The 27,689-nt window shown below is 44.2% G+C and overlaps 1 protein-coding gene across 1 annotated transcript in view; it reads left to right on the forward strand.

Moving 5' to 3' along the window:
• Nucleotides 1-27,689, forward strand: part of GALNTL6 (polypeptide N-acetylgalactosaminyltransferase like 6) — a 1,146,418-nt gene that overhangs the window by 1,062,428 nt on the left and 56,301 nt on the right. The window contains exons 8-9 of the mRNA XM_065878925.1: nt 2,107-2,214; nt 21,382-21,603. Coding sequence (XP_065734997.1) covers nt 2,107-2,214; nt 21,382-21,603 — 330 coding nt within the window. The remainder of the gene's footprint in view (nt 1-2,106; nt 2,215-21,381; nt 21,604-27,689) is intronic.

The following is a 27,689-nucleotide window of genomic DNA, read 5'->3' on the forward strand; positions in this document are numbered from 1 at the left end:
TACAAAATGTCATCAACTGTGGATTTCAGCACACCTAGCAATACAGGAAGCCCATTTCGTCTTTAACCAAGCTGCCTATTACAAATTTCCTCCTTCCACTGAGTTGCAATCTGTCTCTTTATAGCTCTATCTTATTAATCCTAGTCCTAGCTCCTTGGGATTCTATGAACATCACTACCAAATGTTAGGTTCTTCAGATATTCGAAAAGCACTTCTCTGAATTTTATCTTATTAAGACTACGAACCTCCATTCTTCCAATTGTTTCTCTCTAAGACACAGTTTGCATCCCTTCCCCATGTTGGTAATTCTCTTTACAAGGGAATATAAAGCATTTTCTCAGAAATTAGCATAAGACTTCAGGTAGATACGTCAAGACCTTTAATCCCTAAACTCTCCATATTTTGCTGGTGATGTGTTTTGTGCTACTCAGTCTCTTTTCTACCTTCTCCTGCTCTGGAAGAGTTGATTTTTGCAGGTCTGGGGACAGGTCCTTATATTTACCCTTTTTATGTTTAATCTTATATAATAGCTACAGCCTCTCGGGATCTTTCCAGATGTCGGTACTGTAGTTTAGAATGTTCTCTGCCCCTCCCAGCTTTACATGATCTATGCATAGTTTTGATGACTTGACCTAAAGCCAAGTTGAAATTGATACCATGAGTAGTCCTGAACTCCCAGGAGTTAGAGCAACTGAGTATTCATAGTTTTCATAATCCATTTGCCATCCCCTTGGGATTCCATTCATCCCTGTTTGTTCACCAGTCTTACTTAGGGTGCCATTCCTCTTAGTGAAAGAAGATGGAAGCAAATGTAAGTTAAGACATAAACATTTCTCTTTCTCTCTTCCAATATTTCACTTTAAAAGAAGCTGTGTATCTGCATCTGTCAGGGTTCTCCAGAGAAACAGAACCAACAGGGTACATATATGGAGGGAGATTTATTGAAGGGAATTGGCTCATGGGATTGAGGAAGCTTGGTAAATCCAAAAAGCTGCAAGGTAGACCAGCAGGCTGAAGATGCAGGGAAAGAGTTGCCTTTCAAGTTCAAAGGCAGGCAGTCTGCTGGCAGAATTCCTTGTTGCTTGAGGCAGGTCAGTCTTTGTTCTCCAAGGGCCTTTAACTGATTGGATAAGTCCACCCACATCACGGAGAGAAACTGCTTTACTCAAAATCCACCAATTTAAATGTTAATCTCATCCAAAAACCATCCTCATGGAAACAGCCAGAGTAATGTTTGACCAACTATCTGGACGCTCTGGTGCAGCCTTTGACACATAAAACTAACCATTACAGTATCTAACTCTTTTTTTAAATCATTTTCTTGCAATGAAAATAGCTAAAAATCTAGCATATATGAAGCCTGCATTTATGTTTTGATAATTAGCCCGTTTACAGTAAGCAGCCTGTTGTATAAAACCAGGATTAATGGTTTGAGTGGGCAGTCATGGGAAAACATAACCAATTAATTTTTGTCACTACCTATAAGTACAACATCTTAACAGATACCCTGAGTTTAACATCTCTTGAGTACACATCACTAACCAATTATTTTCTGTACCTAAGAAAAGATCGGGAGTGGGGAGAAATTAGAATGCAGCTCTGATTCTTAAGGTGAGCTCTACTGAAAGTTTCAGTATCTAGATAAATTATGGATATACCTAGGTGGCTTCATTCGTTCACCTATTTTAGAAATTCCATTTTTATACTTTAAATTTTTTAACTGACACCAATTCCAATGTTATTTCTTCTAATGACGTCACAAGATTGTCAAAACAAATATCTATATAAATAAGATGTCTAACCATTAAATGCCAGTTTATTACAATAGTTGTGTTAAAATTCTACTAGAATAAAAAATATGTCAGCATGTTATCTATGGAAATTAGATTTACCGAACTAATATTTTGGTTCTATACTCCTATGAATCTAGGTTTTTTTTAATGTGTTTTTTTTCCCCCTTGGTTGGCCATTGATAATAAACAGAAATTATTGATTTAGAGACTTTAAGAGATTTTAAGATTTTGTATGAATCTTACTAATAATTTGGGGTTTTTGGTATGAAAGGTACTGTTCTCTTTTATTATACTTTTAATTTCCCCTCTTTAGGTTTGGATGTGTGGAGGAGAAATGTTTGACGTTCCATGTTCTAGAGTTGGTCATATCTACAGGAAGTACGTCCCTTATAAAGTTCCATCTGGGACCAGTCTGGCAAGAGTGAGTAACCAGGGATCAGAATAAGTGGGGTTTGATATGGTTTTCCGTGTGCAAAATGTGAAGCCTCACACGTGGTTTAATCCAAGGCACCGTCTGATCAACGTACAAATCCACAGCTTGGCCATTCCATTTGGCAGCCTTTTAATGTAGAGGTTCCTGTGTTTCTCAGAGTTTTATTTCCATTCCTTAAGGAAGTATTAGTTATGATGCTAAGTCTTGTTATTAATTGTATCCAAGCACTTGCACATACATTATATTTATATATTACTATATTTGCATATTATATTTAGTCCTCGTCTATACTTTCGGAGCTTAATATTCTGATCTTTATTTTGTAGGTGAGAAAACTGAGGCTTAGCAAGGTGGCTCTTTCACGTACACGAGTGACAAATAGCAAAGTTGGGGTTTAATCCCAGGTCTTCAGAATGGACCCCTCACAGGGAGTGTAACAGGATAAGTCAGATGGAGAACAGGGTAAACGGGATGGGGAGAGGTGTCTCCCAAACTCCGCCTTCCTCTCATTCTTAATCAGGGCCAGCTCTGCCTAAAATTTTACCCCATCCTCAAAATTCCAAAACTTGTCAAGTCCAAGATTTTTTTTTTTTAAGTTATTGTTTTGAGTAAAACCTTTATCTTAGACCAGACGCAAGGATGCTTTTCTCTTCTGCCTTTTACAATGTTTGGGAGAACGTGGTCATGATACCTTCTGGAAACAATCCTGACAATTCCCGTTTTCTGCGTCCCTTTTTTCGTCGCTCCATCAATTTCAGGCACCACAATCTGTACCTGCTACTGCTAAGACCCCAGCTCTAAAAAAAGGGTGTTTCACCACCACCCTCTGCACCACGTTCCCCTAAGAATCTAATCCCAAATGATTCATGTTTGTTCTTTTACTAATAAGGCCGCAATATATAATCAAGTCTTTTATATAAAGTTCAGTAAGCTCACACAACAAGCTTTTAAAAAAATATAAACTAGTTCATCAGGATTCATGAGAGTATCAATCCCACAAAGGCAGAGTTCCTCTCGGAATTATTTGCTACTATTCTCCCGGCACCTAGAACAAGGGTCGGTGTCACTCACCAAGATGTGCTGAAATAATTAATGAGTCGGGAAAAACTAAGACAAGAAAATGCCGCAGGTCTAAGGTCTTACTAAAACGTAAACATTTTAATGAAGTATAATAAAATTCTCATTTATAGTGAGTCCTTTTTGGGGAAGGAGGATTTTGCCTTATTCCCTTTCTGAGATTATTTGTCAATGATGTCCGTCTTCTTTGTTTTCTTGGGCACACCATAATCTCTCTTACAGCAGTTTGAGTTAATAGTAATGAAGTTACATTACATACACCTTGAACGGAGGTAGTCACATTATTCCTCCGTCCGCAAAAGATTAATCAGACGTTAATAACATACTCCATTAAGTTGTTAGAGAAACATAGTATTTGAAGAAAAGAAACCAATCACAAAGTGATTAAAGAGCTGCATTGGGGGTTAGGAAATATGATTTAATTTAGGCATAAGACTTAATACATATGAATCTGAAAACTCATGAACTCCCAAAAAGGGAAATGACTGAACAGTTTTGAGCACATACCATAAATCAGCTGTGTGGCTCTCATAAGTAGTAGCAGTTTAAAACATCCCCAAGATAATGATGTTCCGTCGTTTGTCCATTTCACTCACTCATACGCTCCACGCTTGTGTCCCAAACTGAATCTTTTATTTGCAAGATGGGTGGTGTGTGTGCTTGGTTTGCAGCCAAAAGTAGAGTCTAGAAGCTGGGGGGTGGGAGGGAGTTGTGTGGATCTTCAAAAAATAACTCTGTTCACATACTTCAAAGAAAGAAATTAAGTCCTTCTTCAAAGACTGTCAACTATAGGGAAACGGGCTGGCACATAAAATTTCCAGCGAAGAGTGAGGATTTATTCAAATGAAAAAAAGTCCATAATTCTGAATTTTAATCTTTTCCACTTAAATTTTACTTGAGGCTCCTTTTTACTTTTTCTCTAAACTGCTAGAGCAATCAGGAAGTCATAAATATTGAGGCTCAGCTGTCACTCTAAGAAACATTTTATGATTTTTTTAAATAAAAAAACGTATTAAAATGAAAAACAATTCTGATATTTTGTGGGAGAATCTCAACTAGCTGCTACACCCTGCAGTATCACTGAATCATCACAAATGAGGAGACTTTACAGATGCTCAAATGCAGGGCCAGGTCCACACAATAGGGAGTTCATCCTTCCAGCCTTGCAGGAAACGGAGAGAAAAATGGAGGAAACTCCACAGGCTTATTTTCTTATCACAAAGCTCACTTATTTCTTCAGAAATGTGCACCCTTCATTTATGTACCTATGTAAATAGAGGACTCCAGCTGACTTTCACAACACACACGCATCACACACACACACACACACACACGTGTGACTAGCCTGCAGTCCTCTAAATAGCAAACCAGCATGTATCATAGAAATAAATTCAAATAATTAGCTAGTCAGTGCCTTCTATTTACCTAGCATTACAGTCTGGCTGGAAGAGACAAGATGTCTACACACGAAACCATTAGAGGACAACACAAGACAGCAAATATGGATAGTTGTTCAAACGTGTTGTAAAGATGTGTGTGGTGGCGGGAAGAGGAGGGGATGGGGTACACTAGCCGCTGCACTGAAAGCAGACCTTCAAGGATACTTCAGTTAGATGAACATGGTTCGCAGAATCGTGGTTCCCAAACTCGGGACCGGTGGACCAGTTCCTGGCCCACTTTTCACCCAGCCTCAGTGAACTGAGAAAAATGAGAATCACAAAGCTAAGTCGATTCCATTTAATAACATCTTTTTATGCAGCAATCTTAGGCTTTTTTTTTTTCGTCTTATGACAGTATAAGAGATGGTAGATTTTTATTAATGCCCTTATTTGGCAAGAATAAGAATTAGCTTCCCTATGTCAATTCCCACCAAATGCAAAATTCTGGGACATTGTGCCCTACAATTCAGCTTCATCAGGGAATCAGAGTGTCCACGTGTCATGAGTAAAACCAAACGTTTCACCATGTTAGCTCGGGGTCCAATGTCAGAACACCGGGCACAGCTGTGATACCTTCTCTCCAGGGGCAAATGGCCAGTGGCTGAGGGAAGGGCTGCCCACCCCTAGTGCTGCAGGGGGACCAGAAAGTCCCCAGGGTCGAGGGGACAGACATCCCCTCCTTGGGATGGCACTGACTGTCCTTTACACAAAGGCGTGAACAGCCAAGTGGCTGAGTGGCAGAGCGGGGGAGACCCTCGGTGGAGACCCTCCTAGGAGACCCTTCACTGCGACAGGCTGTGTCTTGAGCCACGTGCCCTGCAGAAGCCACTTCGGGCACCTCAGACTTCCCTGTGAATGCCAGTGTGTTTGAGGCAATCATGCCGTTGGACCTGAGACCGGTGACATAACAGAGGCACAGAATAGCCACCCCACGGCTAAACACACCAGCTGATGCAGGACGATGTGGTCCCCTCGGAACACGTGGCCGGGGCGTGTCCCCAGCAGGGCCCCTTGCAGAGCAGGGCAGCCCTGCAGACTGCGGGTGGGGTCCTGGAGGCTTACTCGTCTGCACAGGAGACAAAGCAGGACCCGACCCTCACCCTGAGTCTGTAAGCGATGCCCAAACTGGGGGATTGTATCCTTCTGTGTTTTGCCATTGATGTAAGATCGATAACTGTTCTTTTCTAAATTTCATCTTGCATGTCATGGCAACCACTGTCCAAATTTCAGGATAAGAGCTATAAAGCCAAAGTCAAATCCCCATAATAATGGATTGTTAAAGGGGATGGAGATGAAACGTCCCACGAGCAGAGCTGGGACTGTGTCTGTCCAATGCTCGCAACAAACTGGAGTGGCCGGGAGTCCTGGGGGAGCCCCAGCAGGAGAAGAGGGCCAGGTAGGAATGAGCAAACAGAGAGTGACAAAGGATTGCGTTTGGGCTGCCGCAGTTAAACTGGGACGGTGCAGTGGAGACAGAATGCAGGCCAAGGCGTATACCTTTCCCTTACCGACTGCAGGGAGGCACTCGGGGATTTTGAACAGGAAGTGCCAGGGTAAAAATAGAAGGGGTAAAATGGAAAGGTCAGCCAACGGGTAAATATTAAAGGAGAGAAAGACTAAAGAAAGTAACATTTTGAATGCAAGAAGCATCTGTAAAGAAAACTTCCTGGGAGATTTTCATTGATTTGCCACCCTGTGCAAGGATAGAGAGGTCAGACGTGACTGCAAAGTTTTTGTCGTCACATCTGAGACACAAAGGTACAGATACAGGGATGAGAGGAAGGGACAGATGCTGAGGTTGGATTTAGATAAGCTGGGTCCTAAGCGACCATTGCACACAGGCTCAGGGAGGGCCAGACCTGAGAGACGTCCGTGGACTACCCATCCAGGATTCTGAGAGCCCACAAAAACCAGATTTTGCCAGATTTTCTTCAAAAGGACTAGTTTGATGTCAGAAAATGAAATCGCCAAGAAGGCAATCGAGGATGGTGATGAATGGGAAATCGACTCTCCCACAAAGTGACCTTTCCCCCGTCATGACTGTAAACCAGTTGATTCTCACGAAGCTGCCCAGCAAATAGAGCCGGAGCACCACTACCTTGGCCGCCAGCAGCAGCCCGCACTTCGTCCGACTTCTCTGAAAGCTGCAGGATCCAGATGCTTCGTTTGAAACTGTCCTTGAGTTTGGGGACACGGTGGCCTATCATGGGCTTTCCCCCAAAGAGCAGAAAATAATGAATTCTTCCCAAAAGACAGCTTTCATAAATGGCTAGGACTTCTTTGCAGACGCAATTCCTCTCAAAACAATAACTATTTCAAATTCTTCCTTACAGTGTAACCAAAAGGGCAATAAGTCTGTCCAGCACTCGTGGCAAGAACTAAATGCTTCACCTACTGCTATCATGTGTTTCTCTCCCCTCCTGGCCATATTTTAAAATATAATATCTCCTATTTAGATGGCACTTTTAAAATTTACTTTTATGGAGGTGAAATTGATTTATAACATTATGTAAGTTTCGTGTGTACAGCACTATACTTCTACTTTTGTATTCACTGCAGTGCTCACCACCAAAAATTTAGTTTCCATCAATCACCATGCAGCTGGTCCCCTTTACTCAATTTGCCCCCATTTCCCCTCTGTAACCACTACTCTGCTCTCTGAGTCTACGTGTTTGTTTTTCTTTGGTTTGGCTTGTTCATTTATTTTGTTTTTTGTATGTCTGTTTGTTTTGTACATTCCACATATGAGTAAAATCACACAGTATTTGTCTATCTTTGTCTGTCTTGTTTCACTTAGCATAATAACTTTAAGGTCCATCCATGTGACAAAGGGCAAATGTCATCTTTTTATGGCTATGTAATATTCCACTGTGTATATATACCACATCTTTCTTATCCATTCATCTGTTGATAGGCACTTACCTTGTTCCATATCTTGGCTATTGTAAATAATGCTGCAATGAACATAAGGGTGCATATATTTTTTTCAAATTCGTGTTTTCATATTCTTCAGAAAAATACCCAGAAGAGGGGTAAGCTGGATCCTACTGTAGTTTTACTTTTAATTTTTTGAGGAATCTCCATATTGAAATTTTTATTTAAAAATTCAAGCATCTTGAGCTTCCCTGGTGGCGCAGTGGTTGAGAGTCCGCCTGCCGATGCAGGGGATGCAGGTTCGTGCCCCGGGTCCGGGAGGATCCCACGTGCCGCAGAGCGGCTGGGCCTGTGAGCCATGGCCGCTGAGCCTGCACATCTGGAGCCTGTGCTCCGCAACGGGAGAGGCCACAACAGTGAGAGGCCCGCGTACCGCAAAAAAAAAAAAAAAAAAATTCAAGCATCTTCCATAAATAGTATTTCATCATTTTTCCTGATAGCTTCCCTAAAAATCAATCATAACTTTATTATGTGACAATAATGGTTCAATAAATCATTGAGATTTGATGAGTCCATTGCGGGTTATGAAGATAAATGTCATCTCTTGCCACAAAGAAGGCTCAGGCTGCAGAAATTCTTCAATAAATATTTATCAAGTGCCCACCATGTGCCAGGCAGAAATGCATACAGCTTGCCCCATATCCTAAACCAGGAGCATTGGACCTTTTAATTAAATCAAGCCTCCCCTTTGTAACAGAATGTCACCTCACCCAAGGACAGTCCCCACTAGAGATAAGTTTCTGCCTGTACAGCACTCATACTAACCTTCAATGATGTCCCTTTTTCTACCGCTTGTTTTGCATGTGAGGAAAATAAGGAAAAGTAAAACTAATCCATCTGCCAAGGACCTAGGGAGAGGAGATGGGAAAACGTGAAACACAAATGTGTTCCCCACGGCTTGACCCTCACTTGCTCCCTTAATTCCTACCCCAGTGGTCTGAGAATTTTAAGCATCCATGTTTTTTAGCTCTTCATTTAACAAAAAACAACAGAATCACACTTTGTCTCTAAAATGCTTAAATAATATGGAGGTAAAGCATAGAATTTTCATACCAAACATAGACACCAAAACAGAAAGTGAAGTAGCAAATCACCGATGGGTACAGTCTCTTACCATTTGAAAGTTTCGTGAACAAAATATGCGAGGTAAAGACAACATTACTTTAAAATTCAGCAATTTCCCACCAAACTTCTCAAAACTAACTTTTTGTTTGGTCTTCTTCTTATTTCCTCTATGTACTTTTCCCCCAAACTCCCACAAGTTTGCCATAATCTCCATAACCAAAACTGCAACTCTTGCAAGAGGGAGCAGAACTGGCTGCTTTGTGACTCTGCCTTTTAGGACCTCAACTGGACGATGAAATCGCACGAGCGCCTGGCTCAGAGGGACTCATTCAGGGGAATTAGCTTCTTACCCTGAGATGTGTAAATGCAGAGTGACGCTGCTGGAGGCCTCTGCTGTGTCATTTCCATTCTAATCACCCTTGTTTCCAGTTGTTTATTAGTTCATGGCAAGAATTCCATCTCCAGCTACAATTCCAGCCCAAGCACGTTTCCTTTCTCATGTCATTTGAGGTGGAGAAAACAGTTCCACTTGCTACTCTATAAACTGAGAAATGGTCAGAAACCAATGGGTGGCTTTGTGGTGTCCGGATGCTCTTGGTGTTCTAATTTGGAAAAGGCTTTATAAAAATAAAATTTCACAGATTGCCTAAACTTTGAACAGATGTAGTTTTCAACTTAAGAACCCTGCGTGAGCTGTTAAAAACATAAAGATTTTTTTTTTGCCTTTTTTGAAAGTATGGAAACTAAAACAGGGTCTTCTAATAACAGATAGAACAATGCTTCAGCACCATTTAGTTCCATCACAATTTGTTGGACTGCTTGCTCTGGGTGTTCTTGTGGAGGAACAAAACACTAGATACTCTCCTTGGCTGATGGTTAGAAGATGCTGGTTGTGACATATATACATGATATGCGATATATATAGCAAATGGATCAATAATCATCATCCACAAATGAGATCACACTGTCCTTTGCACTCAGGTTGTGATAGCAGGAGACACCATGGGCTTGACTGCCAGGTGAACGCCCTTCCCATCATTCCCAGGTGTCTCTAGACGCCCCCAAAGTCTTCCTCTGCGTGCTCACATACCTCTTTGTCAGAGGAAGTCCCCACTCTGCAGCACGTAAGATCTGCCCTTTGCCTTGTGCTCCCGCTTGCCTCTGCCCACCCCCCCACCCCGCCACGTAAAGTCATGGGAGAAGCCACACCACCAACATCATTCCCAGTAACAGCATCAACTTCTAGCTTGTGGTGTTGCCTCTGGAGGAACCAGCTCTTCGGTCCTCAATGTGCCAGAACTTGTTTGGGTCCTGGATAGACTCAGACAGGCTGGCCATCATCTAGCTGTGGGCCATACTTCCTCACTGGAACACAGAGACTTCTGTTTCTATCGGCACCCCTTCGACAATTCCCACAACAACTGGTTATCTCCACTTTCTCATCATTTTTTTTTAGGTCATGAAAAATAATTCCATCATGTTCTGACCCTCAATCTCAGCCAAATACGGTCTTACAGGATGAGAAACATAAGACAAAACGAAACAGAAAGCATGTTTTTTTGCCCTGTCATCCTATTTTTGCTTCTGAGGCTAGGTCATAAAAGGCACTGCAGCTTCCACCTTGATCTCTTGGATGGCTGGCTTTGGGGGAGGCCTGCCACCATGTCATGACATGGAAACTCACACAGCCCTGTAAAGAGGCCCACATGGAGGAAACTGAGTCCTCCTACCAATAGCAAGCACCGGTTTGCCAGACACGTGAGGGAGCCACTTTGGAAGATCTTCCAGCCCCCTTTGAGGCTTAAGATGACTGGTTCGTCAGCCAAAATCCAACTGAAACTCATGAGAAATAGAAGCCACATTGCCTAGTCAAACCACTCCCAAGTTCCTGACCCACAGAAACTATGAAAGATAAAAAGAGAGCACCTCTGTTTACAACATGGTTTACTGAATATTTTAAGTCCACTGTTGAGACCTGCTGCTCAAGAAAAAGATGCTTTGTAAAATATTATTGCTCATTGACAATGCACCTGGTCATCCAAGAGCTCTGATGGAGACGAACAATGAGATTAATGTTGTTTTCATGCCTGCTAACACAATGTTCATTCTGTGGCCCATGGATCAAGGAGTAATTTCTACTTTCAAGTCTTATTAAGAAAAACGTTTCCTAAGGCTATAGCTGCCATAGATGGTGATTCCTCTGATAGATCTGGGCAAAGTAAATAAAAACTTTCTGGAAAGAATTCACCATTCTAGTTGCCATTAAGAACATTCACGATTCGTGGGAAGAGGTCAAAATATCAGCGTTAAAAAGGAGTTTGGGGCTTCCCTGGTGGCGCAGTGGTTGAGAGTCTGCCTGCTGATGCAGGGGACACGGGTTCGTGCCCCGGTCCGGGAAGATCCCACATGCCGTGGAGCGGCTGGGCCCGTGAGCCATGGCCGCTGAGCCTGCGTGTCCGTAGCCTGTGCTCCGCAACGGGAGAGGCCACGGCAGTGAGAGGCCCGCGTACCGCAAAAAAAAAAAAAAAAAAAGGAGTTTGAAAGAAGTTGATTCCAACCTTCAGGGATGACTTTGAGGGGTTCAAGACTTCAGTGGAGGAAGTAGGGGGAGATGCGGTAGAAAGAGAAAGACAACTAGAATTAGAAGTGGAGCCTGAAGATGTGATTGAATTGCTGCAGTTTCATGATAAAACTTGAATGGGTGAGGAGTTGCTTCTTGGGGATGAGCAATGAAAGTAGTTTCTTAAGATGGAATCTACTCCTGGTGAAGATGCTGTGAAGATTGTTGAAATGACAACAAAGGATTCATAAAATGACATAAACTCAGCTGATAAAGCAGCGGCAGGGTTTGAGAAGATGGACTCCAGTTTTGAAGGAAGTTCTACTGTGGGGAAAATGCTATCCAACAGCATGTCGTGCTTCAGAGAAATCATCTGTGAAAGGAAGAGTCAATGGACGTGGCAGACTCCACTGTTGTTTATTTTAAGAAACCGTCACAGCTACCCCAGCCTTCAGCAACCCCTGCCCTGACCAGTCAGCAGCCATCAACATCAAGGCAAGACCCTCCACCAGCCAAAAGGTTATGACTTGCTGAAGGCTCAGATGACGATTAGCATGTTTTAGCAAAAAAGTAGCTTTAATTAAGGTATGTACATTTTTTATACATAATGCTATTGCACACTTAATAGACTACAGCATAGTATAAATAATAACTTTATAGTATAGTATATAGTATAGTATAGTATATACTACAGTGTAAATAACTTTACAGTATAGTATAGTGTAAACATAACTTTTATACGAACTGAGAAATCAGAAAATTCATGTGACTCATTTTATTGTGACAGTTGCTTCATTGTGGTGGTCTGGACCAAACCTGCAATATTTCAGAGTTATGTTTGTTAAATTCGTCCCATCCAAGAGGATGGAATATCTGTCCATTTATTTGTGTCTTCTTCAGTTTCTTTCATTAATATCTTACAGTTTTCGATAGGCAGGTCTTGGTTAAGTTTATTCCTAGGTATTTTATTCTTTTGATACAATTGTAAATGAGATTCTTTTTACATTTCTCTTTCTGATAGGTCATTATTAGTGTATAGAAATGCAACAGACTTTTGTGTATTGATTTTGTATCCTGCAACTTTACTGAATTTATGTATTAGTTCTAACAGTTTTTTAATTGGGTCTTCAGGATTTTATATATGTAGTATCATGTCATCTGCAAATAGTGACAGTTTTACTTCTTCCTTTCCAATCTGGATTCCTTTTATTTCTTTTCCTTATCTAATTGCTGTGGCTAGGACTTCCAATACTATGTCGAATAAAAGTGATGAGAGTGGGAATCCTTGTCTTGCTCCTGATCTTAAAAGAAATCCTTTCAGCTTTTCACTGTTGAGTATGATATTGGCTGTGGGCTTGTCATATGTAGCCTTTATTATGTTGAGGAACATTCCCTTTATACCCACTTTGCTGAGAGCTTTTATTATAAATGTACGTTAAATTTATCAAATGCTTTTTCTGCAGCTATTGAGATGATCGTATGATTTTTTTACCCTTTATTTTGTTATGTGGTGTATATCACACTGACTGATTTGTAAATGTTGAACCATCCCTGCATTCCTGGAATAAACCCCATTTGATCATGGTATGTGGTCCTCTTAATGTATTCCTGATTTTGGTTTGCTAATATTTTGTTGAGGAATTTTGCATCTATGTTCATCAGGGACACCAGCCTGTAATTCTTCTTTTCCTGTGGCATCCTTGTCTGGTTTTGGTATCGGGGTAATGCTGGCCTCGTAAAATGAGTTTGGAAGAGTTCTCTTCTATTTTTGGGGCGAGTTTGAGAAAAATTGGTACCAATTCTTTTTTGAATAATTGGTGGAATTCACCAGTGAAGCCACTGGTCCTGGACTTTTGCTTGTTGGAATGTTTTTGATTACCTGTTCCATCTCCTTACTAGTAATCAGTCTGTTCAGATTTTCTATTTCATCACGGTTCAGTCTTGGTAGATTATACATTTCTAGAAATTTATCAGTTTATTCTAGGTTGCCCAGTTTGCTGGCATACAATTTTTCACAGTAGTCTCTTATGATCTTTTGTATTTCTGTGTTGCCCATCAACACGTAAATGGATAAACAAATTGTGGTCTATCCATATGTAGTCTATAAAATATAATAAAAAGTAGTACATGCAACTACGTGGGTGAGCCTCAAAATAATTACACTAGGTGAAAGAAGCCAGACAAAAAGCACGTATTTTATGATTATATTTAGAATTCTAGAAAATGCAAACTAAATTATAGTGATGAAAAGTAGATCAGTGTATAACACCAAGAGTGACCCTTAATGTAAACTGTGAACTTTGTGTGATTATGGTGTGTTCCTATAATACATGTACCACGCTGTGGGGATATGGATAGTGGGAGAGGCTATGCGTCTCTAGAGGCAGGACGCACATGGGAAATCTCTGCCCCTGCCCCTCAACATTGCTGTGAACCAAAAACTGCTCTAAAGACATAAAGTCTTAATAAAAAAAGTTTTTTGAATAGATCAGTGATTGCCTGGGGATGGTAGAAGTGCCTAAGAAAGGAGATGGAAGAGAGATTTCAAAGAGGCATATGGAAACGATTGGAGGTGATGGATATGTTCATTATCTTGATTGCAATGATGGTTTCAGTAATACATACACATGTCAAAGTATACCAAATTGTACACTTTAAACTCGAGTAGTTTATTGCCTATCAATTATTCCTCAATAAAACCATTTTAAAATTAGGCTTACGTGCATTTTTAATAAGATAGGTAGTTAAATAATTTGGGGAGTTAGTTTTTGTTTGTTCTATATCTAAAGCCTACATCAAATGCTATCAGAAACACTACCATAAATATCCAAAATATTTGGCCAAAAAATATAATAGAGATATAATTATATCAAACCAGCCAAGAGCATGTAACCACTTGCAGACAGCCTGCACAGCCTTGGGGAAGAAGAGAGAGGAAATTGCCTGTCAGAGAAGCCTCTTTTTAGGACGAGATTAGTCATCCTCTCCTCATGCTGAACGCATCCCACTGACTTCAAAGAAGTCTCTAGATCAGAGAAAAATACCGCTGGGCTAAATAATTGTGCTGAGTTGAGGCTCTCTGAAAAAGATCCTCTTTTGAGCTGTAGCCATGATGACATTTATCACATCATCAGTGATAAGAGGGCTTTGGGGCGGGACTCAGGAGCTACTGAAGTGCTCTTAAGCTACAAAGAGGAGAAAAGAAACGCATTTCAATCAAAGCAGAAGTTTCAGAGTCATGGGAGAGTGGTGCGATTCCTTGCTGGAGAAGTGACTGTGACAAATACGCACCTTGCTGGTGAGACTGGCTTTGCTGGTTATCAGCAATTTCTGGAAAAACCACCGGAAAAAATGATAGCTGAAGAAAGAGAAATCTATTACTCAAGCCACCATAATACAATAGCTTAACATTGACTCAAGCGCAGCGTGTGCACTGGGGTCACACCAGTGGGCACGTATGATTGCACCCGCCACAAAGAAGCAGAAACACGCGACTGAGGTGAGGTGGCCCAGGTAATTCACATGCACAGGGTGGCCTGCCGGCCGGAGAAACAATCAGCCCCCAGATAATATGCTCAGAAACAGAATAGGGATTGAATTTTCAGGATACTGGAGCCATAGGGTCTAAAGTGTTGCTGGGGGGAAAAAAAAATTAGTGGATAGACTTGTGTCATTTGGTGAAGCAGCAGGCTTAATAGAAATATCTACTTTCTTCATGCTTTATGGTGAAGATGATCAGTCAAAGCTGAAATCTGTTCCCATGACTGAGGTAGCAAAGTGATTAAGTGTTCCTGGTAAACTATCAATTCAGACACCCGATGAGTATTAGAATTAAGGAAAGATGTAGCACTGGAGAATGCACTGAAAACGACTCGAATTCTAAAGGTCTCTACTACAGGGCTGAATGTGTTACGTGAGTTAATAATGATTTGGGCAACACAGAGAAGGGAGACGTTAATACCACTTTGGGTTGAATACGGGGGCTTGTCGTTACACAAGGAAGCACAGGGGGTGACATAAAAACAGGGGAGGCTCTCAATGTCGTGTGCACAGAGATGCTCAGCATAACAGTTTTTATTTCATTGTCATTCAAGACGAACAAAGGTCTGCAGCTTTTGAAAACAGAGAAATAGAGAAATCCTTCATTTGCTTCGTACACCAGAAAATAAAGGTCTTCCTCAGCCACAGGAGCTACCTTCCTCTGTTACAGGAGTCCCATGCTGGGTGCAACCCTAGTGGGTGAAAACCTCTTGGACCCACCTTGAATGGGATCGAACCCTCTCCCCAACTCCCCTTTGTCCACACTACACTAGGAGCCGGGACGGAGCTCAGCCCAGGGGTGCAGAGACAGAGGTCTTCATCTACTTATTTTCTGACTGAGTTTAACCAACAGTGAGCCATAAATTGTCAGTTCCAGCCACGTGGCACACTCACCTCTAGCTACCCGTGAGCACTGCTGTTGTCATGAGCCCGTGGCTGCCCCCCCTGCTTGCTTCACAGGTAGAGGGCCAGCAGGACACCCCACCCTCATTAGAAACAGAAAAGCAGTGGGACTGGGAAGCATATTTAGGTCAACTGTGTGTCATAGCAGGCTTCTGTGCAGAGAGCTTGAAGCTTCTCTGGAATGATTTCCACCAAAGCAAAGCATTCACTCTGTATTGGCAACAGCATCAAAATATGCCAGACTCTGCACGTACAGCCACTTAATCAATTCAGAAACATTCATGGGGCGTATATTATATGCCTATTATGGACGTCGGGAGTAGGGTTGCCAGATTCAGCAAATAAAAATACAGGGCGCCCAGTTAAATTTGAATTCCGGATAAATTCTTTAGTATAAGTAGGTTCCCTGTGTAAAAACATAAAATGAGACAAAATTTTTAAGAGTTTATCTAAGCAAAAATCAATTCAAATTAGTCAGCGCCAGACAGGAAGTGGTTAGAAATGCTCCACCCACAGGAGCTGGGGAAAGACTTACACAGATCAGAGAAACAGCAGAAGCAAAGGAAGGAAATCATTGATGGGCTGTAGCTGAAAGCTGGTTGGTTGGTTGTGATGGGCTGGCCTTAGGGTTTCTGTATTTCGTTTTTAATTTATTTATTTTTGGCTGCGTTGGGTCTTCGTTGCTGCACGTGGGCGGGCTTTCTCTGGTTGCGGCGAGCGGGGGCTACTCTTCATTGCGGTGCTCGGGCTTCTCATTGCAGTGACTTGTTGTGGAGCACAGGCTCTAGGTGTGTGGGCTTCAGTAGTTGTGGCACGCGGGCTCTAGAGCGCAGGCTCAGTAGTTGTGGCACGGGGGCTCAGGAGCTGTGTCTTGCAGGCTCTAGAGCGCAGACTCAGTAGTTGTGGCTCACGGGCCTAGCTGCTCCACAGCATGTGGGATCTTCCCGGACCAGGGCTCGAACCTGTGTCCCCTGCATTGGCAAGCAGATTCTTAACCACTGCGCAACCAGGGAAGGCCCTGGCCTTAGGTTTTGATCTTGTAACCTGGAGGCGTTTACAAGCTACATTTCGGTTTGCTTACACAGGCCACCAAGGCATTAGAGCCACCTCAGTCCGGTGGCCTCCTTGTTTCATTAACAAGGAGTGGCAATGACCAGAGCAGATCTCCTGAGCAGAGTTCCGTGGAGGAGAATAAAACTGGAGAGGACACTTAGGGACCTACTGTGGAATGTCTTCAATAGCAGGCCACCAGCCAGTATGCGACCAAAAGTTGGGTGGGCGTAATTCAAGAACCAGCTGTTTAATTTCTTTTAGGGGAATGACCTTTGTTTAGCAAAACACCTGGAAAGGACTTGTTGGTTATGGAAAGGTAAGCCTCAGCATCTGGCCAGGAGAAGCAGAGACAGGTAGTGAGAAAGCTGACTTACTCGGCATGAAAAGGAAGAAGGAATGACATATTCTGGTACAGCCCTGCAAGAGAGACATAAGAGGGAAATACTGAGGACAGCACATGTCAGGAGGCCAAAGGACAGGGAGGAAATTTTGTCCAGGAAGAAATTCTCTATAGGAGCTAAAGAATATGAAAGAAGTCAGAGCTTCCATCTTCCTGTCGTCAGCTTTGTCTCTGCCACTGCCCTCACACCTTCCAAGTCTAGGCCTCGCTCATCTACCCGAGACGTGTTTGAGAGGTGAGGAACAGTGGGTGTGTGACCCACTCAGCTCGGCATGACCGAGGTAGCGAGCAAGCCCCGGGCGGGATGCCAGCAGGAAAGAAGGAAGGATCCCCAAACAGGACATCAAAGTGAAGGATGAATGTGGGAACCCACATCCCCGGGAAGCCGCACAAATCTTAAGGAAGACAGGAATGTGTCATTTGGGGTTAATGCAATTTCATTTAAGTCTCAAAAACCAGGAATCCCAGCTAACACCTAGCTCCACATATATAAGGCAACTTTTATACCCAACTCCTGAGAGTTTGGGAAAGAATGATTGCATGTATAGATCTCCCAGTGTCCGAACTTCCTTCTTTCTTTCCTCTTCATAACTAATTTTTAACATCTTAGCACCATCACCAACGTTTATTCAATCTCAGGAGAGATGGGCCAACTCAGATTGATTTCCTTTTCTCTTTGTTACCATCACGGGCAAGATGTGTCATTGGGATGTCCGTTTCACGGTTCTGTCCCTGTGCACCCAGCGATGAATGTTTAGGTGAGAAATACTGCTTTGCTCCTACCCCATCACCTCCATGTATTTGAGTGTAGAGATACATGTGTTCCCGTATGAGATTGCTCTATTTCCTGCAGTGGGTGGATTTATTCTACCATCTATGAAAGACCAATGAAATGCTTCTTGCAACTGCTTATAACATTTCTCAGCTGAGGTTCCAATGGTTTCCCCAAAGCTAAGTACTGATACACAATGACAGGGTTAGATTCACATAGTGTATTGTTATTTCTGGAACAATGCCTTCAGAATGATATGATTTGGCCAGTCACCTGCACCACTCTAGACTGTCCCTTGACTATAATAATTGACACTTGAGAAAGTTTCCTCCTGGCGGGAAACTCCATTCAGAGAACAGAGCATCTGCAGTGGAGGATGTCCGATGAGTCATCAGAACATGAAAACGGTCAGGATCCACAAGTATGTCAAAATGTTCACGTAACCCTCCTTGCTGGAGAGACACCGGCAATTAGTTTTTGCAATTATTCTGCTGGTTCTCTTTCCTCATCTCCTGAAAGCTACCGCAAAAGGGCTCCATGATTTGACATTCCTTATCCCTGGGGTATGTCCATGATCTTCCCGCTTTCTTTGGAGCATTTGGGAAATCCGCAAACCTAACCTTCGATCAAGTAGTTCGATTTGAACAGGATGTGAAAAGGCAAAAGCTACCTGCCTGGTTCCCAGGTTAACTACCCTGCAGCTTCCCTGACGTTGCTGACAATCTTCCAACTTGCCATCTCCTGCCTCTTCCACTTATTCATGTCATTTATTCTGGCAAACATTCATCCTGACCGTTGCAGCCATTTCCAATTGAACGCATCTGAACTGGTCAGTTCTTCTTTGAGTTTTCACAATAATTACTATTTCTATTTCAAAAACCCAAAGCAACAAATATCTACCCTTTAGCAACAGTGCTTTTTAAAATATTGTTTTTATTTCAGTGCCTTTATCAACAGATACATGCACACGCTAGGAATTTCTTCATATTCATTTGATAAATGGTCTTTTCTTAACTCCACAATTAGCATGGCCAGATGAGCACACACATGTGCTAGGGCCTTTTAATTTAAAACAAAACCCAAAACACTATCTATCCCTAACTTCACAGCACTTATAGTCTAAAAGTGCTTATTTACCCAAGTCAAATAGGTTTCTTAGTGACAAATCTTTCTTGCAAGCTATCAAAAATTTTAAGGCATGTCTCCACTTAATAAATCACTTTCTCATTATTCCTGGGTAATTCTCCTCTGCTCTTTGCCTCTGTTTTTTGCTATTTTCTTATCTATATTCATTTTTGTTTATGAGAGAAGTACAAAGTAGGTGAAAATTAAATATTTTCACTTTACCTAATAATTGGAATATAGGAGAAAAGTTGAAACTACAGCCAAAAATCTAATTTGAATACAAATAAAGTTTTAATATTATCAACCAACTTTTTTCCATTCTATCTTTGAGCCTTGTTGCTAACCATAAAAACTGTCTGTCCAAGGACAAATGACAACAGAGCGCATTTCATCCCGAACATTTGTCAGAATGAAAGGTAAATGGCAAAGTGATACTGAAGACTCCTACTTGGACGTTACGTGTGCACATGGTACCTGGTGCCAGGACAGAGCAGGAACCTCCAAATATCACGTTTCTTTTTCTTTCTCCAAACAAATGGGGCAGCTCAGAGTCTGTGGCGAGGGCTAGACTATAACAGAACAACGTCGACTCTGATCATCTGTCAAAGCAAACTGGACTCAGAGAAAAGAAGGTGTTCTGGGCCAGGCAATGCCAGTGGGATGGCAGACAGCACAGTGATAGCAAATAATAATAACACCTCAGGGAACAAGCCTTACTCTCTCCACGTCAGGAAGCTTCGAAAGGAAGGAACACAGAGGCAACCAAGAAATCAGAGTAGTCTTCATGGCACTGTGTCTTCTCTGCATCTTGCCGATTAACTGAGCCCTACATGTGCTAACCAAGGAGTCCACGGGGGATGAGGTGGGAGAGGCCCCCCGGGGATGCTGGAGGTAGGGGTGATGGGGAAAAAAGAAAAGGGTACAATTCCACTAGGGATAGGGTATCTGGAGACTCTGTCTTCAAATCCAGTGGACCTCTAGGCACAGTTTCAGGCCCTATTTAGGATTCCGTAGCAATTTTTAAGACAAAGCAATTTTCCTAAACATCCCTAGTTTTTACTTTAGTCACTTGTATCTGGGTGTATCTGGGTCTTATTCAAGTTCCCAGACATTCTGCTCACATTACCTTCTAAGTGCAAATGAGAGGCTGGAAAGGGTCAATATTCACACCAGCTGGGGGCTTCAAATAAGGAATCTGAACACAAAACAACAAGAACTACAGCTTGTGGGACACCCTCCTAAGAAGCATCAGAACTGATGCTCCAGACATGGCAGCGTTCTCTCTACCACTCAGCACCGAGGGGTGAAGGAGTGTCAGAGAACACCTCATGGCAGCCACGGCCCTTCTCCAAGACCAAAGAACAAGTCATTTCACCCATGGCCAAGCCCAACACCCAGGCGTTCTGTCTTCCAATGCTGCAGTAATATTATTCTACTAGGTACAATAGCTCTAATAGCCATAGTGCCTACTGTGAGCCAGGTACTAGCCGAAGCCCCTGACAGGTGTTACTTTACTTAACCTTACAACCACTCCCCTGATGGAGGGACATTCTGCTATGTTCCTTCTTCAGGCAAGGAATCTGAGGCCCAGAGTGTGTAAGTTCCTAGCTCAGTCTCAAAACTGGGGAAAGGGCTGAGCTTCCTACCCTGAACACCCGCACTCCCTGCCACTAAGGAGTGTGCGTGCTCCCTCCCCCCATGGCTCCATCTGCAGAGAAGACTGGCCCCCTGGTGCTTCCTTAGCCCGACTTCACTGTGCAGTGAATTACTAAATTCTCCTGGGCATCCGGTGGCCCAAAGCATCACCAGAACACAAAGTCTTGAATTTAGTTAATACTGGGCTCTCTCGCTGTAACTGAGAGAATAACAGCTTGTTTGTCCTCATTCTTTCCAAGATCCCTCACTGTTCCTTGAAAGGGTTTAAGCAATTTGATGCCTAAGAGCAATGTCATCATCTCCAGGCCCAACTCCTGTAGCTCTATGTGAAAAACAAAGAATTTGTCACCGTGAAATAACAGGAGGGATGAGAAAGCAGAGGGGATTGCAAGCTGGGTTATTTTTTTTACTGGCTCTGGTGAATTCTCTAATTGGCAGTTGGACCCCATGCCAGAAGCAGAAATGTGTGCAAGGTCTCGGGCTAATCATCTCACACCCCTCGCAGTTAGGAAAACTCCTAACTAGAGCTTCCTGAGATTGATTTCTTTTCTTTCTTTGTCCTTTTGGAGGGCAACTAAAATCCACCTTTGCGGGCACAAGCCAATAACTGACCCTCTTTTCTGCGGCACAGAACCTGAAGCGGGTGGCGGAGACCTGGATGGATGAGTTTGCCGAGTACATTTACCAGCGGCGCCCGGAGTACCGGCACCTGTCCACGGGGGACCTCTCCGCGCAGAAGGAGCTGCGCAGACAGCTCAAGTGCAAGGACTTCAAGTGGTTCATGGCGGCGGTGGCCTGGGACGTGCCCGAGTACTACCCTCCAGTGGAGCCCCTACCCGCAGCCTGGGGGGAGGTGAGGCGCCCCCTGGGGGTGGGAGTGGGCTGCTGAAACCCTCAGCTCCCTTGCCCTGCGGCCAGGGTCAGCTGAAATGATCTCCCATAAATATATGTCCTCTGTAGGAATTGCTGGGGAAGGGCATTCAGCTCACCCCTGGAACCCCTGGCCACTGTTGACTCCCCAAATTGATTCTTTAAAAATGCGCCTGGGGGCTTCCCTGGTGGCGCAGTGGTTCAGGGTCCGCCTGCCGATGCAGGGGACGCGGGTTCGTGCCCCGGTCTGGGAGGATCCCACGTGCCGTGGAGCGGCTGGGCCCGTGGGCCATGGCCGCTGGGCCTGCGCGTCCGGAGCCTGTGCTCCGCAGCGGGAGAGGCCACAGCAGTGAGAGGCCCGCGTAATGCAAAAAAAAAAAAAAAAAAAAAAAAAAAAAAAAATGCGCCTGGAAACTGTTTATTTGAGATTAGTGAAATTGCCCTAAGAGCTTGCAGAGAATGAAAGTGTCCGTCGTGCTCTTGTGTACATAAATGCGACCCGATGTCCACGGTAAAATCCCTCCCTGTCCGCGCGCGCGCAGCCTGGTTGCCATGGGCGTGTGCAAGGACGAGGTGCCCCGATGGGGCTGGGCGGCTTTCCTAACCAGGTGTGCAATGCAGAATCAAGAAGATGCGCTTAAAAAAATAAAAAAAATAAAAAAATAAAAAAAGAAGATGCGCTTTTCCACAATACCCTGAACTGGGACAAATGTGGGACCTCATGGGTTCCTTAGATAAGCACCAACCTTTCCGCCTCTGAGCGCTTCTTTTAAATTTTACTTCATGATCTAAAACGGAAAGAGCTGAAAGGCCCCAGTTGCCCAATTTAAAGCATCTATATTTTGGCATATAAAGGACTTTTGTGCTGGGTTCAGTTCTGTTCAGTCTTGTTACTGTGGCCTTTTCCTCTTAGGAGAGGGTGTGCTGGAGCAAGGACTCAAATTGCATGAGGTGAATTTAGTCTGCAATTTAATCTGCTCGTAGCAGGGGGCGCGGGGGGGGGGGGCGCGGGGGCGGTGGGGAGGGATGCTGGCGCCATCCCCACGCTCAGGAGCGGACTGTCTCCCGTCGTGCAGGTGCCTTCCCATCGTCGTTCTTGACTTTGTGGTGTGGAGAGAACAGGCGCTTGTCCGGTTAGTGTCTGTGGCTTGGCAGAGTTCTGAAAACAGGTGGCCCCCAGGCGTGGCAGGGGAGGCCTGCGCGCTGGGACAGCGTCCTTGGGTGAGCCAGCGTCCTGGCTCCGGGCAGAAAACGCGTTCAGCAGGTTACACGTGCGCTGCTTGTTTCGCTGAGGGGCCCGTAGACAGGTGGTCCTCTGCTTGACCTGCAGTACCTCGGGCATGAAGGACAGAGCGAAGGCTGGCACCAAGGCTTCATCTCCTAATATTTTTTTGTATATGCACGTGGTCCTGATCGTGGATGTTTCAGTAATTTGGTCTCTGATCCTTTGCATCTTAAAGATTTCACTAAAGCGTCCCTGGAATATTAGTAATATTACTCTGCTGGTATTCATTTTTGTTATCTACCAGGGGCTTAATTTACAGCAGCAGCAATTTAAAGTAGACCCCAGAGAGAACCTTCTTAGTCTAAGGTGTTGTAAGACATAAGAATTTGTTACCCAAGAAGCAGGTGAGTTTCTTCTTCGAGTTTTTGGGTTATGTCTGCCATCTTTCCCTAATAATCTAAAAACAGTCCTGCCTTAGCGACTTAGTAGGAAACTCCAAGAGCCCGCGGCCCCGCCCCACGGCAGAGTCAAGCACGCGGAGGGGAAAGAAGCCCTGCCTGCCAAGTCCCTTCTGCCTCCGGAGCCAGCTCCCGGAAGCGCTGCTGTTGGTAGCTGGCCTGATGGCTTCAAGGTAGCTCCGCGGGGCTGGAGCGCTGGTCGCGCAGGCCCTGGGCGCCCGCGGTCCCAGGGGAGTCTCCGTGGTGCGCCCTATGGCGCCTGGAGGTGGTGCTCTTACTGCGGATGAGCAGGGACTGGGCTGCCGAGGGAGGTCATGCTGCCTGCACGCAAGGGTCTGGAGCCGTACCATACGCTCGCCCCGAACGCAGCCTCCGGTACTAATGAGGAAGACCCTCATTAGTCTGCTTCCTCACCAGGAAGGGCATGGTGGGCTGCATCTGTGAAGAAGACAACACCATCTGTCTCTGGCTGCACAAAGGCGAGGCCTCGCGGAACCCATCACAAGCCAGTGCCCTAGAAGCTGGCCCACGGAGCCCCTGCACTAGCTCCCTCAAAATGGGGTGTAAAGTTCCCTCTTTGCAGTAAAGACATTACATTGGCTTTGAAAAAAAGCCATGAAAAAAAAAGAAAAGAAAACTCTCCAAGACCTCCCAGTATCACTGTGTGATTCGGGACGAGGTTAAAATCTCATCAGTTTTTTCCCTATGTGGAAACGTAATTTTTTATTCCAACCTGGCTACTACCTAAACTGTGACTGATCGCATTTTCCCTCGTTGCCTGACTGAACCATAACCTGCCTTTATAAAGAATCTTGAGGGGCGGGGAAAGCATCTTGCATGGAAACGGATTCAAAATTTCCCTGAGGTTCTAGAAAAGACAAAACTTTCCAGGAATAATAAGAACCATCTTATGGCCAGTGGGTGATGCCAGTTTTTAACCTATTACTCTTTTTTTTTTTTTTTTGCTGTACGTGGGCCTCTCACTGTTGTGGCCTCTCCCGTTGCGGAGCACAGGCTCCGGACGCGCAGGCTCAGCGGCCATGGCTCACAGGCCCAGCTGCTCCGCGACACGTGAGATCTTCCTGGACTGGGGCATGAACCCGCGTCCCCTGCATCGGCAAGCAGACTCTCAACCACTGCGCCACCAGGGAAGCCCAACCTATTACTCTTGACTACCTCACATCTTTACGTGGTTTGCCTGGGCCCTAGAGACATTTGAGTTCATCATCCTTGGTTTAAACAATCAGACATTGAGAAGATCAGATTTTCTTCTAATATAATGGCAAATTTCTTTCCCCAAAGCTTCAGAACGGCAAAGCAAAGTAAGGTCACCTTTAGGTTTAGGGAAAGAAGAAAATGGCAAAGTAGTTCAAGCGCCAGTTACATTCAGTTACATTTGCTCAGTGAAGGGGTGGTACACGGCAAGGATGAAGACGAGACGTGGGAGGAAGACAGAAGGAAGGGGAATCGGCAAGCGACAGGGCTTGGGCTGGTAAAGTGTATTGAAAAATATCTATTTCCCAAGCAGGGGAGATCCCTGAGAGTAAAAGTGATGCCTGGACATTTAATGCAGGAGGCAAATGAAGTATTTGAAATGCAGCTTAATCTATATGAAATGATGAACAGGAAAGACCATTTTCTAACTATATATTGGGTAATAACCTGCTTCTTAATGGTGGATAAAAATTGCTAAATGTGCAGAATATACCTGTGGACCATTTTATTCTAAAAAAATTCGAAGTTTCCCTCATGTATTCCTTGGCCCTCTACAAAGAGCTTTTGTTTATTAATTTTTTATTTTGGAATTATTTTAAACATACAGAAAAGTTGCAAAGAAGGCACAGAAAGTTGACATACACCTTTCACCCATTTCTTCTAATGTTAACATCTTACGTTTGCCACCATACATTTAACCATAGCACATTTAAACTAAGTAATAAGTATTGGTACGATACTATGAACTCGGCTACTGACTTCAATCAGATTTCACCAGTTTTGTTTGTTTGTTTGTTTTTTTAACTAATGTCCCCTTTCTGCTGCAGGATCCAATCTAGTACATAAAAGGTCTGTTTCGTTTCCTATAAACTTTAAATTAATGGCTCGAATACACCAAGCTCCTACATAAATGTAATAGGTCACTTGCTGTTTTGATAAGAGAGTGACAAGGGAAAGGCAGACTATGTGGTTCTTTAAAAGCAGTGGTAGGAAGGAACCACAAACCTCCAGCACTGAAAGCGCAAGACTCCTTTATGGGAGCGCTGTGCCAGGAAGCAGGGTAATGTGCTGTTTCATGCACTTGTACTTGGAACAGTTTCCCACCTGCTCCTCTGTGCCAGCCTGATTCTGGGTAAACAATCAAGTGCTTAGGCAATCTTGGGCTCTGGTCGTTGGAACCCAGCTTGGAAAGGATGTGTTACAGACCATACACAGCCTATAAACTGCTACTCGTTTCCCTGACAGATTCAGCTGGTTGTCGTGTGTGTCTCCTAACTCATCCCTCTCTTCCCCGCCCCACCCCCACCCCGCCCCTTAGCTTATTCTCCACTTGAAACGGGAGATCAGGCCACTGCCTCACTCAGAACCTTTCAACAGCTACCAGCTCTCTCGGGGTCAAAGTCAAAGTCCTCACCTGCACCCTGAACGACCTGGTCTCTGCTGCGTCCCCTCCGACCTCATCTCTTACTGTTAGCCCTCGGCTTCCTTTTTCCAGGGACACTGGCCTCAGCGCTGCTCCCCGTCAGGCCAGGCACAAGCCAACCTCAGGGCCTTGTCACTTGCTGTTCCTCCTGCTTAGATCCCAAGGCTCTTCCCTCACTCCCTTCAGGCCCTTTCTCAAAAAGCACTGTCTTCTCGGAAAGCCCTCCCCGGCTGTCCCCTCTGTCATGGGCAGCAATGCACAGTGGGCTGTCCATCCTCATCCACTCCCAACGCCCCTCCCCTGCTCTCTCCTGCTCGTCAGCGTCCCTCACTACAGAACAAGCCACGCCATCTACGTATTTATCGTGTTTCTCACCTACCTAGAAAGCCAGTTCCAGGACATAGGGTTCTGTTGATTTGCTGAGTTACTACTGCCCTTCAGCAGTTAGAAACGGGGTTTGGCATATAGTGGGTGCTCAATAAATGCTTATTGAGTGAATGATGAAGGAATGGCGGATCCTGGCTCCGTCACCTCCTCTGCATTCACAGCTCTGCCCAGAGGCCCCCATGGGCAGGCCAAGTTCTGGCCCCCCTTCACCACACGGGGAAGGGTCTCCACACCACTCCCTGGCCGGCCACACAGAGGCTGCCTCTCTGGAAAGCCTGGCCGGGAAGACAGTGTGAGTAATGAATTTCAGGTGAGTGATTCCAAAGGACTGCCAGGTCCACATTCCATGTCATAGTCCAACAAGATATGAAACAATCTCTTCTGACAACCTAAGGAGAAGAAGGAGAACCTCCAAAAGTGAAAATCCTCCGTGCCAGCAATTTCCAATCTCTCCACGTCACCTTCGTACTTCAAAGGCAAGACGAGATTAAAGTCACCTCTGATGGAGGCGTCATTCCGTCCTCTGGTCGCCAGGGTAGTGGGTGGAGTGGGGAGGTGAGGGGCCCCGAGAGAATAAAGGGGATTTTGAGCCATGTAATAAGTCGAGCATCCCTTGGTGCTATTCATGTAGAAGCAATGCGCTTTCCGCAGTGCTGTGTTGGAGAAGAAACCTGGGTAAGAACAGGTTTAAAACAGAAAACTGTTCTTAAACCAGGCACAGAGGGAGTGTGTCTTTTTGTGTCAAGATGCTAAATGAACGAAACAGAATTTCCGATTATTTTTTGCCTTCTTACTCCTTCCCCTCCTTAGAATTCATGAATTCGTGAAAGCCATTTATAGTACTCCTTTATAGTCCAAAAAGCAGAGTTCTGCAGAATCCCGCATCTTCATGTGTAAGAGGGAATAAAAGATGTAAAGTAGACAGGCATGTCTTTCCTGACCAAGGTGTCTGTTTGCCGTCCTCAATGTGCCAATCTTGACACATCCGTTTGTCATCTCGCCATTGTGCAAAACTTTTGAAAAATCTTTATTTTAAAAATTCATTTCAATGCCGAACTCCTGCTGCTGCTATTTAGACCCCTCGCTCAAGAGTCATGTCACCTTGAATTGCGGCATCTCCACAAAGACAGGCCCCCGGAATCGTCCCAGCTCACCTCCTCGGCTTCAGCTGCTCTTGACTTATTTTCACTGGCTCTCTTCCTTCTGATGTTTTCACGGTGCGCGAGGCCTTTCAGATTTCTCCGTATGGGCTTCCAGGAAAGGAAGTTTGACACTAGGAGGCACATTATCTGAAAGGCCATCTGACGGTGTGATGCTGTCTCTTTCAAACAAATTCTGTGCCAGGGTGGCTACTGGGTTAC

Source organism: Phocoena phocoena, chromosome 6 (genome assembly GCF_963924675.1).
Source record: "Phocoena phocoena chromosome 6, mPhoPho1.1, whole genome shotgun sequence".
Taxonomy (NCBI): Eukaryota; Metazoa; Chordata; class Mammalia; order Artiodactyla; family Phocoenidae; genus Phocoena; species Phocoena phocoena.